The 14,979-nt window shown below is 38.2% G+C and overlaps 2 protein-coding genes across 2 annotated transcripts in view; both read right to left on the bottom strand.

Annotated features, from left to right (window-relative positions):
• Window positions 1–5,736, bottom strand: part of LOC117946119 (inactive phospholipase C-like protein 2) — a 41,739-nt gene extending 36,003 nt beyond the window's left edge. Inside the window, exons 1-2 of the mRNA XM_034873979.1 lie at window positions 5,339–5,736; window positions 4,415–4,885 (exon numbers count right to left, since the gene is read on the bottom strand). Coding sequence (XP_034729870.1) covers window positions 4,415–4,666 — 252 coding nt within the window. The 5' untranslated portion in view covers window positions 4,667–4,885; window positions 5,339–5,736. The remainder of the gene's footprint in view (window positions 1–4,414; window positions 4,886–5,338) is intronic.
• Window positions 5,737–8,011: 2,275 nt separating this feature from the next.
• LOC117946854 (cysteine-rich venom protein pseudecin) lies at window positions 8,012–14,100 on the bottom strand. The gene is made up of 9 exons (XM_034875276.1): window positions 14,081–14,100; window positions 13,704–13,768; window positions 12,405–12,408; window positions 12,022–12,122; window positions 10,993–11,083; window positions 10,555–10,697; window positions 9,030–9,118; window positions 8,793–8,875; window positions 8,012–8,668 (listed from the first exon to the last, which is right to left on the bottom strand). The coding sequence occupies exons 2-9, from the start codon at window positions 13,761–13,763 to the stop codon at window positions 8,532–8,534; spliced, it is 708 nt and encodes a 235-aa protein (XP_034731167.1). The 5' UTR covers window positions 13,764–13,768; window positions 14,081–14,100; the 3' UTR covers window positions 8,012–8,531.
• Between the last annotated feature and the right edge of the window lie 879 nt (window positions 14,101–14,979).

Below are 14,979 nucleotides of genomic sequence, written 5' to 3'. Positions count from 1 at the left end.
GAAACATTTTTTGTAGCTGCATATAATATACAGTAGATTTTCTTACATTCTAAAACCAGCCACTGCCAAAATTACAAGTTCACAGGCGAAAACACCAGCTGGCCTGTTCAGACTAGCCTATCCGTTTTAGCCTATATTCTAAAGCTGTTTTGTCTCGCCGGGAATCTTTGGGCTGAACAAGGCTGTGAGTGGAGATTTGGGTGGAGTATCACTTTAAGTTCAGTATTCAGCAACCATCAATTTAACAAATCAGCAAAGGTGTTATTTTGAAAACCAAGAACTGCATGCTTTACTTTTTTCAGACATACAATTGTAGAAGAAAGGTTTAGATGTTCCATTAGCTTTTACCCTCTCACCACACAAACGTGAAGCGCCAACTATTATAGCTGGTAAAATGAGAATGTGCTTGGTGACCACATCCTCCCATCTTTTCAGAGAAGCAGTTTACCAAGAACTGAGGGCTCTGACTGCCAGTGTGAACCAGGCTGCCTTGTTAACACTGGTCCAATTGCCTCAGTGCAACAGTCGATCAGTCGTAGCTGTCAAAAACAAAAACAACTGCCATCAAGAAAATATTGGCATGCAGACAAAGCTTGCTGCGTATTTATTTTTCTTGATAGCCTTCAAATAGGAAATTCTGAGTGTTGTCTGAGGGATCATGACATCACATTATCACTTTCTCCATTAGAGTTGGGCAGTATCCAAATTTGGATCCCATCAAACCGCCTTCCTATTTTTATTTTTTAGGCTACGTCATTAACGTGACTAATTAAAAATTATGACGTAAGACTCAGATGGCGTCAAACTGTTGGCTTGTGCCTACACCGTTCAGAAACTGAATACCAAACACTAATACCTAAACACCTCTCCCTTTTCATTAGGTTGGAAGCCAAATAGCTGCCAAACTGCAGAAGTCTGGATCTTCTTTGAGACCAGGTAACTCTGTGCGTGTCGGTTCTCTCTCTATGGTAATCATCCACCACCGCTCTGTGGATTATTATCACAGAAGTCTGCCGGAACACACTAACCGGATGGCAGCTAGGAGCTAGCAAGTAGCAGCTAACTCCGCCGCTCCGTGGATACAAGCTACCACCAGGATCGAGACAGGGACCAGGGTATGTGAATTTAAACAATCAATAGTACTCACATATTTATGACGATTAAGATTAATGTAAAAATTGCTGGAATTCTCCTTAATGACGGTATGGAAACTGATACCGTTGTTATTTTTAAGAACTGATATACCATATTACCATCCAACCCTATTCTCTATCCACCACACTTACTACTTATTATACTGCTTCCTTTTTTTACATGACTGTTCATCATCTACACGTTATTAATAAGGTGTTTATGTAACATGGCAGTGCAATATCAGTGATGTCCAAATTACTTTCACATTACGGACTCTTACTTTTTGGTATGTTGGTTTATGAATAGCACTACATAACACGTTTATTAGGAATGAGATTTATATTTTCCTATCTTAAGAAATCCACTTCCTGCATTAATCCAAAACTTGGTAACAGTCCATGTTCTCTTAATGCTTCACTTAACATGACTTATCTTCAACCAATTGGAAGTTTTCATTTCTGCCGTGACTCACTAGATGTGGAGCCGTCTATGTGCTGTGTTGCTTAGCAAGCACCACAAAAAGCATTTCAAACTGACTTGTGCATTTCAATTACTTCTGCCTTATGCCTTTATATAAATGATTTTATTGGGTAGTCTGATGTAGCACTTATTGAATATAGGTCATTGAGCATTTCCAAATGATTTCTTGATTGCATAGAAAGCCCTGGCACTGGACAACCATGTGTAAACCTCAAAACCAGTTCACTAAATTAGACAGGGACATTGATCTTAACAAACTACAACGAGGGGTTTTAATTGTTGTGCGTTTTAATTTTTATATATATATATATATATATATATATATATATATATATATAAAAAAAACTCTCTGTCTCTTCTTTTAAATCAATTTCAGTTGAATTTAAAATGTCTTTAAAAAGAGTAAATCTGTTGACATGTCTCTTATTCAAAAAAAGCTTCAACATGTTTTGACGGAGAGCCTATAGTGGACACGTCTCCAACACAAAATCAAACTCAAAAGGCCTGTAACCTGAGACAGATCCTTGTGTAGTGAGAGATTACTTGGAAATTTCTAAGACAGAAATGTCAATATTACCCCTATCAATCTCCAGGCAGAGGGCACGTCAAAGTTCAACACCCACAATGTGCCAAGAATGTGTTGCCTGTAAAACCTCCGGTGAAAAGGTGAGCAGCTGAACCCTGTCCACTGCCAGAGACTGTACCCAAACCAGAGAAATATCACTGAAGCATTAAATCATAGTGGTCCTAATAATGGAATTGTATTGATTGTGCACATGGTAATGAACTAGTAAGCAACCAAATATGGTCATAAACACCACACACTTTAATTTGTGGGTGGTGATGGCACAGTGCATACGACACATGCCTGTGGTGTGGGAGATCAGAGTTTGAGTCCTACTGTGATACATCAACAAATGTGTCCCTGAGCAAGGCACTTAACCCTAGCTGCTCCAGAGGCGTGCAGCCTCTGATATATAGCAAGTGTAAGTTGCTTTCACAGCTGAATGAAATTTAATGAAAAGTGCATCTCAACAAGTTCCTTAGACAGCTCATGCATTTTAAATCTAGCTGGCTCTAGAGGAATCACATCTCTGGGTCTTACTAACAATTTACTGACCTCTCAAATCCAAATGTAAACATCAAAATAAGAAGCATACATTTTTGACATCTCTTTTAGTAATCTATGCTATGGTATCTGTGTAAAGGGTACAGTACAGTTAATTTAAAGAATAATGTAATAATCAATTGTTTGTTGAGTACAGCATGGTGGTGTACCAGACCTTAGCTGATCTGCGTTTTGGATTAAAATACTCCCAAGGAACACGATTTCCCATGGTGAAAGTCCTTTGTTTTCCCCGGAAAAGCCAACTCGGCTCCTCGTCTTCAACCTACTGTGTTCTGCTTATGACAGTTCTTGTAAATAACACATGGAAAGCATTATACATTTTTTGTGCGTATCCAAAAATGGATCCGATCTATGACTCAAAACCATGATCGGAACCTTGACTTTTGTGATCCCTTGCACCCAAGTAACTCACCTTTTCAAAACATTTTCAAACTTGTTTTATTGCTGACATTATGAAAGCTACAGCAGCAGAGGAAAGACATACATTACAGAATTGCTGACATTAGCTACAGACAATGGCTCCTAGGCTTTCAACATACAGTAGATTGAGGCAATGCAAGGAAGTGCCCTCATCTTTGTTACCCCTTAAGCAATACTATCAACGTCTACTACCCTGGCAGGAGATGAGTAAACTAAAGTGCAAAGCTTTAGACTGAAATTGAGAATCACAATGAGTCCAATTCCAAATGGTTTGGAAAAATGAATATGTTAAAAGGTATATTGTTATTTACATATTCCTCTGAAAATATGTACAAGTACATGTATACACTTCAGCAGTCATAAGAGCATCAATGATCAGCTCCTGGAGAGGGTTAAGACTTGAGTGCCTTGCTCAGGGATCACCCCATCATTATTCTAAGCATATGTGATATCAACATACTGTGCTTTACTAAACATTCAAGAGTCCTTTATGCCATTTTATTAACTGTTAGTCACTATTACTATCAACCAACACTATTGTTCGCTGCTGATTTCTGAACAGTCTGAAGTGTGAATTCTGTTCTTCACTTAATGGACACTCCCTCTCATACTCTTATTGTGTATTGTATGTTATTACCTGTTATTTTTCCTCTCTCTACAAAAACATCCCTTACCTCAGTCCACTTTCATTCATGCACAAGCTTTATTTACTAATTTTAAAATATCTGATTAAGCTATCCGTTTTAGCTTCTATGTGATTAGTAGAATGAACATAGCACCTTCCACAACATGCTTCTTAATGTATGCAAGAGTTGTAGACTATTTATCTGACATATGCCATTGCTTTATTGATGTACTTCTCTGCTGTTGCAAATATATGTCCCCTTCTGGGTAAAATAAAGATAATCTGACCACAGATTGGTCAGATTATGCACATGCACGCTTAAAGAAGGAGAAGCAAAATATTTAGACGAAGTACAGGATGTACTCCTGGTGAGCCCTTTACTGGCCTGTATTGTGAAAATCACACATTTCAGAGACTTTTTACGTGTAATCATGCTATAGGCGAGGTTAGTGAAAAACAGGCACAACATTCGTATAAAATTCGTATTAAATTCGTAAAGACTAACGTTAGTTAAATTAGAGCATGGGTTACATAGTAACTTCCGACACCCTATGTTCAGAGTAAATGTGCAGGATAGCTCACCGGAATGAATGACATAACAACGAGACTTTAACTTCAGTGTTTACCTTGATAATGCTGCTCCTGCGTGGTATTTCAGATTTGGCATCAAATACGACAGAGGTGTTGGCTGTTTCCATCCGTGCTTGGCTGCCAGGTGAAACGAGGGATCCTGAACCGACCATATTTTCTGATATGCCACAGTCTCCATTCAAGACCGACACTTCGCAATGCGTCTTGCCAGCTGCTTCGTCGCTGGGCACGGCCGTATCCCCAAGATTCAATGGAGGCAGGCTGCCGTCATCCCCAAACTCCGCCATAGGCACTTCGAGCACACACGCACGCACGCACACACACGCACACACACACACGCTGGCAAGCTACTTGGTAGCAAAGCCTTATGTTTAAGCTTTACTCCAATTTCCTGCCTGGCCTATTGCCTCGTTGTAACATGTGCACGTAATTCTGCCATATCATCTCTTGGTGCACATATCTGTCAGGTTCCTACAGACAGAGGGGCTTTCTCCGTGCACTGTGCTCTGTAAAGAGAAACCACAGTGATTCGCACAATTAGTCAACATAGCATAACGTAAGTAACAGCAGTAACGTTAATAGTAGCAGCTATTTAGCGTTTTAAAGCCATACAAATACGAAACTGAAGCGTAACGTTACTGACATTTCACTGAAAGCGGATGTTAAGTTACAATCAAAAAACGCTGTCACCGCAAAAGCAACATGATAAAGCACATACAACCGACGTGCTTCACATATTCACATGTTAGAGCTTTGTTGCATTTTTCAATAAGTTGACCGATTTTACCACGTTTTCATCACACATTACACCCCGTGTTGTTGTTTTTTTATCGTAGTAAACCAACCCTCTTCAGTTTAGTGGTGGGTACACCAAGTTAATTATATTAAAGCATGTTAAGTTATTAGTTCAATCAACTCACAAAACTCATGCTCCTATCTAGCAAGCTAACGTTACTTGCCTTTCGAACTACCTTGTGTTTCCATGGGAATGACGGTGTGTACGGTCTTCCTTAGTTGCTGGAACTGAGCAAACAGATACCGTTCGCTGTCTGTGCTGCTGTGTGCTGGGTTGAGCTAGCTAGTTAGCTAACTAGCTAACTCCCTAGCTAGCTCGGTGAAGTTAGTCACAGCCAACTCAAAGTCCAGTCAATACAACCTCTGTTGTTAGCCGGTTTAGCAAACAAAGAAAGACATATCCACCACCGTCAGTCAGTCTCGACAGACAGTGGATATTCCGTTTACATTTTAAACACTTGAACGTTAATTTGCTGTTATGTGTCTTGCGCAGAATATTAACAGACCTTCAGTCAGAGAAGTCGTTTCCAAAGAACAAAGTTGGATACGTCTCGTGAACGAACAACAGGCTGTGTTGTCAATCAAACCTAATTATTTTTTTCACTGACAAGCAAGAAACGCCCCCTTTTAAAGGATGTAGATAGACCTACAAGTACATGTTTCAATTCGGTCACTCAATATGTCTTCTGTACTTATTTTAATCAGTGGCGATTTTAGACCCTTTTTTAGTGGGCTCAAGCCTTCAGACCCCCTTACAAATTATAATAATGAAAAACTAATTATTATTTTTATAATCAAATTTAGTGCTTCAAGTTTGAGTTTGCAAACTTGTCTGTTAGTGACAGAGGGCATAGAATTACAGGTTTAAAGAAACAGGTTTAATATCCTGTGTCGCTAATGCTATGCACCTGTAACCCGTCAAGGAAAGTTTTTTTTTTTAATGTATTCATTGTTTACATTTTATTATCATTTGATTTGATTCTGGTAGTCTAGAAAGAAGGACATTCCTTGTTTTTTCTTTCCCTTGTCAGATTCTCATTAGGTGCTGAGCCCCCTTAAAGGTCTGATCTGTTTTATTCAGTAGGCTACCTAGCCTATTTTAATTGTAGATGAAAGAAGTTATTCATATTAAAAGAGACAAACTGCTTAGTCAGTTTGACATATTGAGTCCAGGGCACTTAAAGTCCTATTGAAGATAAGAAAGATGATCACAGCAAAGAAGATTTTCAAGCGCTATTAAATAGAAAAAAACAATTATATTAAAAGCCTGTATTAGGGTTAAAATGTCGATCACACAGGGTGGTAATTGTAGTTGTAAACCACTATACTCGACTAAATACAGGGAACAACTTATTTTCTGTGTCAGTAATATTTTTGCTGTTGATGTCAGCTTTATTCATAAGCTATGGCATCTCTTATGGACGGCCATTTTCTCCAAGAAAGGCTCACATGACTTTTTTTTCTTTGTTTTAGTCACATTGTGTCAGGTCTTCCTCTTTATGTGGACAGTGCATTATGGTGAACACATCTCAATGGTGAAGAAATAGCCTTCACTGAATAACAGCCCCTTGTGAAACCTGCACAAACACCAAACAGAATCATCACAAGTCATCAATTCGTGGAGATTAACAAGAGCTTTAAACTATTAGTCACTCATGGTAAAACATATCCTAAATGCAGTCTGTATAGCCTGACACTATAGCCTCTTGTAGGCCTATACGAGACAGGGTGAGTGATGAGGCATAACATTGTTGATCCATGATTTAATGCATGTTATTCATAGGCCACTGGTTCAGATGAAAGCAGATAAATTAAACACTGAGATTCAATAGCAGGAGCTGAGGTGAGTTGTACAACAGAGCCATCTGCTGGTTTGCAAGGGTTATTGACTTTTTGGTTATTGTGCAGTGCAAATTTCCCTATCACCCATGCACTGCTAGTCAACGTTTCTTTTTAGGCCATATATCTTAAAATCTAGGCCAGTGGCTTCCAGTCTTTTTGACCTGTGTAGGCCACCCTTAGAATAGCAATGTCTACTGGGGCCCCTTGCTGCCCGTTGCATATTTCCTGGGTGTGAACTGAAAACCTCAACTAGCCTAAAGAGTTTTCTGTGTTTTATTTAAGGGGGCTGCAGAGGTTAAAGCATCCAATCATTCTCTATGAAAAAAGGAAAGAGCGGCTAGCTTTCAACTCCTCCGATTTATTACACAACCCCCAAGGGTTGGAACTACTGATGTAGAGTTGGTCTATAGTTTGTGACATAATGACATGGCATAGGTGCTCATTTATTCAAGGTGAGATTTAAAGAAATAGACATTGCAGCCTTGACAGCTGATAAATTTACCAATGCTGTAATTACATTTACCCTACTTATATTACCCTGCTTACATTAAATGCGTATGATTTATGCTATAACATCGTTAACATATATGATGACTGCATGTTTCTACATAGATACACTGTAGCAAATATCACAGAGTATCAAAAAAAGTGTACATTAAAGGAATGATCAGGAGTTTAAGAAGTACTCGTCTTGATCAAAAATCTTATCTTTGGTCTACCTTGTGATTGTATTTAAGATGGGACGGGGTATGTGTCTAGTCAAGGCTCCAGAAAGACGTACTTGCTGGGGTTTGAATGTGCAAACATATATAGATTGCAGTCGTATTTAGAATGTCTAACAATAATATTCTGAATCAATTGACTAACTGTTTTCAACCTTTAACATAGAACATCTGACAGTTGAAATTAAGTGCTAACATTGTACTAAAGGGACTTGGACACACACACACACACACACACACACACACATTTCAGTAAAAATGAAAGAGTTACCTATGTTTTTGTACTCAATTTAATTTAAAAGAAAAAGCTAAATATTGAAATGCTACAACTAAAGCCATGAGATGTTTATCTCTTATCAACCATAACACAATTACAGCATACACCACTTGATATACAATGTAGTCTTTTTGTAAGACTGTGTAGAAATAATATTTGTGGTTTATATTATCTTGAGCTTGGGTGGATTAACAGTATAACTGTACTGTTTGCTTGTGCTGATACATTTCTTGCAATTCATAACGCATAGTGGGAGACATCTCTATATGACATCATGCATGGCCCCAACAGGGGTTTGGTTAGAGATACATCATTTAAAAAAAACAAAAACATCCCTCTATCTTAAGGCAATCAGTACTAAACCACGTTTATTTCAGACACATGTTCTTTGGTTGCATCCTGAGTATACTGTTATAAGCTTTAAGGAAATTGATTAATTAAAGTAGCTTAGACAGAGAATCAACAAAGATGTAAATGTGTAGATAGAGTACAATTTACAAACTCAAGGGCTTGTGTTTAGGCTACTGGAATGATTTGTTCGGTGCAGTTGCATGAAGCAGGACACCAGGCCTTCACCAGCGCATTGCCACATCCAAAAGTGACACTCAAGGTGGGACAATTGCGGTATTTGTTTATGTAAGGACAGGGGTTGGCTGAAATGAAACAAGAGGTTAGCTCATAATCTTTTTTTACCCTCAGAATACAATACTCCTTGTAATATACAGTACATTTGCCATACAAAGAACCGTGTGAATAGTCATAATATCTGTTACTTACTGCAGAGTTTGTCTTCACAGTCATTGGGGCAGGAAGCACATGGGGGTCCAGCCTTATAAGGTGGCCATCCCTTAAAGTTTCCTCTGTTAAACAAATCGGAAACTTCATTCTCAGCTAACCTCTCATTGAAAACATAGACAGTTTTATAAATTTGTTTCTTTCTACCACTGTTATGCTTTGCATGCAAAACAACGTCAGGGGTTTTATGGGTATGGAGGGTGAATTACGGTCACATACGCTCGGAAATAATGGCAGCCATAGAAATAGATCTTGTTCGGGCACAATGTCATTCCACAGCCAACTCTGTAGGAGCTGTTCCACACCACCTGGCAACAAAAAGTCATTGTGAAAGTGTTAAAATTGATGAAGGATATAAAAATGTATGTTTTAGGAACCAAAAGGCTTTTTGAAAGCTAGAATCCACAGAAACAGTCTGTCACATGCACTGGTCTTTATTCTATTGGTCTACCTTGTTAGCAAACAGTTACATTAGCGTTCAGAGTTGTGTTTCTGGTCACCTGATGGTAGTCCAATTTTCAATCGTCTTCAACCCCCGTTTTCATCATTTCAACTTTCACCCATTTTCAATGGGGCTTTTATATCAGAAATATTGGTTCATTTCTAAAAAATTGCCCAAAAATAACATGGATGCATGGGTGAAAGTGATCATTAATTTTACCTGTGAAGAACGTTGTGTGGCTTCCAGACGTTGTTTGCAGGTAAAATTAAATGATTACTTTCATTGCATTTAGGTGTTTTATTCAATTTAATAGCATTTGAAAAAAAATAGTGTTTAAATGGTGTCATAATAATATCCGGTATTTTACATTCAGTACATTTCTAGCTGTAAATCTTGCTCACAAAACTTGTTATCTATATTTTATGTTCATAGGACAAACCCGTCTGTAAAATTCGGTTTATAATAGTATTAATTTCTATATTTATTCAGTACATATCCATGTCCTACACTTACGGAACCATTGTATATCCTGCACCCACTGCTATTGCACTTCTGGTTAGACTCAAACTGCATTTCGTTGCCTTGTATCTGTGTAATGACAATAAAGTTGAATCTAATCTAATCGTGTCATGACTAAATTAAAAAAATAAAACAAATGTCAAAAATGTTAAAAAAGTGAAAAAAGTACCAAAAAAGCATGGTTCATGGTCGACAACTTTGTTTGGGCTTTACCAACTCCTGAGGGAATGGTCTGTTTCTTTTACTGCTACATGTTTTTTTTGCCTGATGTGGCTGAAAACAACCTATAGGTGCGTCTTTTAACTCTTAGTTGATAGCTCCTCAACACCTCGATCCTTGGCTGAACCGGAAGTTGTTCTGTCCCTCTACAAATTCAGAGGAAAGGACGTCTCATCCCTCTAAAAGCACATTTTCCTCCTCCCATTATTTCCTCTCATACCTCCTTGGGGGGGGAAGGACTACGACACTAGGAAGGGACACAAGCAGGATCCAAGGAGGCAATTGAAGGTAATGACATGCACTAGATCAGTGAGAATGTCCCAAAACAGTAAAGTTTTGGGTTGAAAAGAAACATACAATTGAGCTGAAAAACGCTAAAATGCTCCGTAGAGCTGAATGGAACTGCAGAGCCACTCTTGCATTACATTTTATTCATTTTTTTACATAAAAATATTGATTAAAGAGGTTTAAATTAAAATGAAGCATTAAAAAAAGCAGCAATTTTGTTTTCCACAATTATTTTGTCAACACGTTACTGTTACCCGGACAACAGCATAGTGTTACCTGCGTGTAGTGACCAGTGGGTTGGCCGTTGGTGGAGCCGTTGGGATACAGGTATCTTGACACCTCACTGTGCCAGGCATTAATGACATCCGTCCACGGGTAAGGTTTGGATGAATAGAAGAGATTCTCACCCATTTCATATCCTGCTCGTTGGTGAGAAACACATGGCAGCACTGATTAATGGGTGCCTGCAAACTGTTTTATTTCCATGGCCCAGAAGTTTAGATAAAACCAGCTTCATTAAAAGGCCTCTTGATTATAATCTCCTTAATGATAACATTTCCTACTTTGTGAAATTTGTTAATAAAATAACAAATCGAGACTGGAGATAAGATAATGTTCACTGTGACCCTTTACACTGAATGCACATCATCATTTTTATGGAGATACCTTTAAGTAAAGTGTAACCGAATAAAGGAAGGATATAAATATATATACCATTGAGCATGCGGGTGCTGGGTTGTCCATGAGCCAAAATACAATTGTCAACCCAGGCCTGAGCACTGACTGCTACCTCCTGACTATAGTTCTGTTAAAAAAAATAAAATTAAAAAAAGATGATTATAAATAAAAACATGACAAATCAAGAGTTTCATTTCAAAAACACCCACATTGCAGGAAAACAATCCATTCTTGTGCAAAATACTTATTTTGAAAATTGGATTTGTTATTTGAAAGATTGATGAAAATTTCAAAATATGTACCACTCTATCCCTGATGATAAAAGCTTGTGACTGACGGGCACTTCCCCCTTTGAGACTAGCTGCCGTGCTTTTCTTATACAGCCCAAAGCCCAAAATGAGATCCAATATAAACAAGGTTTTTCCTTTTTTTTTCTTCTTTTGTGCAGAAATCTTACACCTCCTGCCATCCAATTTTTTTTTGGTAAGGAAATAAAACATCTTTACTCTTGTTGACTGACAAGTTTCTCACTTTGCACAATGACATTCTAGTAGTTGGATTGGGCTTCCTGCTTTCAATTAAAGATGTTGATGTTACTCAACTGTATTAAAAAGGTGAACTATGAGTTTTTGCATGGTTTCAACACAACTGGCTCTGTTTTGAATTTACATGGAACGTCAACAGAAGCAACCATGCAGGAACTCCAAGTCTACTTTTAAACATAAAACTACATTTTAGAGGGATTTTATTTATCCATGTTAGACCATAATCAAAATCTATTTTCACATTTCAAATACCACTTACAGCATATGTCATTTGTAGCGTCTTTGTACAGTAAACAGTTTTGACCTTTAACTATCATGGGACTCCCCTGCATCAGAACAATGAGGGTTGAGTCATTTCTTAATCAGCAAGAGTATACAACCCTGATTTTCAAAAGACTTTTGTGATTTGCAGGCGTCGTGCAGAAAACCTTGTCCACAAGAGAGGGAAAACAAATGCTGGGAAATATTGGCAAATATTATCTGAGCCACTTTTATTGTGCGAGTAAAACTCAGGACTTACCATTATCAGCATGTTAGAAGCAGTAGGCTGAACCGCTCTCCTTAGGGCATTGTGTTGGTCCACGATCTCAGTCTGGACCTTTGTGTTCTCTGTGCAAATGTCTACAGGCACACAAACACACAGACACTTAAAACCATTAGGTACACAACATGTTAAAGATAAAACGGAGTGATATTTACTCTGGTGGTGTAATATCTATGATATGAATCAAACAAATTCCGGTTTAATTACTCTCAAATGGCTTGGTATAACAAAAGAACACACAGAGAGGAGCGTGCCAAATCCCATAATCTTATTGGGGGACTTATACTCAGTCTTAATGTTGAAAAATCAAATCCCTCTGTAAAGTTAAACAAACCCGATGCAGTAAATGTTGTGCTTACCTTGCTGTGGACACACCATGGCATACAGAAAGGTATATTTGAAAAGGAGAAGAAATATAAAAAGGTATAAGGACATCAGGAAAGTAACAAATAGTCAAATTCTTAAGTTTTTTAAAAAAAATACTGGTGCTGTGCCCTTTTGGAGAGTGTGCTTCTTCCGAAACGGGCATCATTGCTTAGTTCCCAGTATCATTTTTTTCCTCATCCTATCTAAAAATTGTGTAAGAGCCAAATAGTGCCCTTGGTATAAACAGGAATCAATCTTTGGTTCCTCGGGTGAAACCAAGAAGCACATACAGTTTTTGACCACACACACACCAACACAGGCATACATACAAGCAGTGATTTGTCTGTATCTCAGGAAATAAATAGAACCTAAGGTTTTAACTGCAAATATGACTTTGACTTTCATTGATCAAAAAAGGTAAAAAGAGTCAATTACTCTACCCATGGTCATGGAATAGCACCTCAGGGGCTTAAAGCCTGGGCTTAGCCTCTACAAGCTGGCTTCAGTCGCTGCCCATTCTTTCTGTCTAGATACACACATCAAGGTAGCCATGTGGACCGGGCGAGGGAAGAAGGTAGACAGTCTCAGCCTGCTTGGTAAGCTGCTCTAAACAGCTTGCAAAACAGCAGTTGTCTGTGTGCATTTTGTGTATATGTATTTTTTTTCTTCCCTATCACCAATTGCTTTATGTGGTAGTATATGGTAATGGTGGCACTTAGGCCCATCAAGGCCTTGGTAATCAGTTTAAATGAGTTCAGCTGATCAAGCCCTTGGTAAATTAGTTTGAACTAGCTCAGTTGATCAGCTGACCATGTATGTGTTTAATGTAGATGCTTGTTACCTCTGCTGAATACTATTTGCCTAAGGAAGACCCATCTGGGTTGAAACGTTGCTGCACAATAAAACGTATGGGAGAATTAGGTTAGAGGGCGGGCATCTCATTCTTTTCAGTTGTATCCAGCCCATTTTTTGCCTTGCAATTCACAAGTGGGGATTTGCACACTACTGCTCTAAGTGAATTTCAAATTGCCCAGACCTAGATTAGAGACTCCAGCAGTGGATCTAGTTGGATTTTCTCACCATTGCGTTTTCATGCACAACCTTATTCTACAAATCTCTCACTTACACGACCAATAATATGTCGGCCCAAAATGTAGGCCTACCACAATCAAAGTACTCCAGCGCAGGATTGGTACTCAAGTACTGTACTTGAGTAAACATACTTTCTAGCCTAAGGAAAACACTTGACAACATATAACATTAAAAAAAGGTGACATTTTAGGCCTACTCACCACAACGCAGGCAGAGTGCACCTGCTGCAGAGTCAAGACGCAAATCAGGATTGCAAACATTTTTTCTGGAAAAAAAAAGGAAGACTACTGAAAACACTTACAAAGACATTTGCTTCACGTAATTCTTGCATAGTATTCAGCTTCATCATTAGAACAATTGGGCTCTTGTTTTTATTTGAATTGATCTTTCCGTTTGAAATTGAATGAGGATCCAACAGATGAAATAGACACATGAAGAAAGACTGTAACTGGGTTCTGATAGTGCGTGATCATTTTCTTAAATTAACCTTTTTGTGTCATCAAAAGATTAAAAAACAATAATAATAATAATAAAGCTGGAAATATGTTAAGAAAAACCTCTGAAGTGAGAGGCATACCTGCTGTTGGCTCATCAGGAGGTGTAAGTAAATTTGCGCTTGCCTCTCCCTCCTTTTTATTAACTCAGTTTAGGTGCAAACGCTTAGATCTAAGGCACTCCCCTGTGGCCGCTAACGATGCAGCAGTATGCGAGGCTTTACACAATGGACACTGGACAAAAACAAGTCAATCATGCATCACTGAAGAGGCTTTACTGAAAGAGAGTAAACAAGGAGTTGTTAAACCAAGGGTGTAGTGAATTTCTGATGTATTGACTTAAGTTACACATCATAGAATGGAAAGGCGCATGAGGTAAAGGTAAATACAAAAAAATAGGCGCATTGATAGATTACAAGAGAGATCCGTGTGGCCCTGGATGTAAATCATGTAGGTCTTAAAGCTCATGTGGACTGAAGACACACCCATTGATTGCTTTGGCACAAAATGCAGCATATGAGAAAGGTATTTCTGTCCAGGACAATGGAGTACAGGATGGGACAGCTGAATGTTTCATAAATACATATACTGTATACTTAAAACAAAAAAAAAAAAAACATTTTGTGATGTGTATCATTGTGAACAACAAGTGTAGTAGGTCAGCGTGTGGGTCTGTTGCCTGTTTGCTAACAGATGCAAAAAGATTGTTTTTGAACAGCACAAGCTGGGAGGTGAACTATAACATGGATGGCTTAAAGGTTAAATATTTTTAAAAAATGTACCAATTTGTTGCTAACGTTAAACAGTTTATTTAAAAAATATCAGTGATCCAACGAAATGAATATTTTGACTGAGGAAGCATTAAACATAGCTTTCCTCTGAATAAATATTTAGATGCCGGAGAATTTAGCAGCTAAGAGCCAGACATTTCCCTCAGGAGATCCAAACAAAGCTAAATTAATATTAGACTTACCTTCTTCAG

This window comes from Etheostoma cragini, chromosome 6 (genome assembly GCF_013103735.1).
Source record: "Etheostoma cragini isolate CJK2018 chromosome 6, CSU_Ecrag_1.0, whole genome shotgun sequence".
Lineage (NCBI taxonomy): Eukaryota > Metazoa > Chordata > Actinopteri > Perciformes > Percidae > Etheostoma > Etheostoma cragini.
The sequence above is the reverse complement of the archived record's forward strand: the minus strand, read 5'-3'. Positions and strand labels throughout refer to the sequence as shown.

Excerpts from the sequence above, each read along its gene's own strand:
- LOC117946854 (XM_034875276.1), bottom strand. The coding sequence starts at position 13,763 with ATGTTTGCAATCCTGATTTGCGTCTTGACTCTGCAGCAGGTGCACTCT. Across the intron at positions 10,698-10,992 it reads CAGCACCCGCATGCTCAATG|GATATGAAATGGGTGAGAAT; the intron begins GTATATATATTT and ends ACCAACGAGCAG. Across the intron at positions 8,876-9,029 it reads GGCTGCCATTATTTCCGAGC|AGGAAACTTTAAGGGATGGC; the intron begins GTATGTGACCGT and ends TTTGTTTAACAG.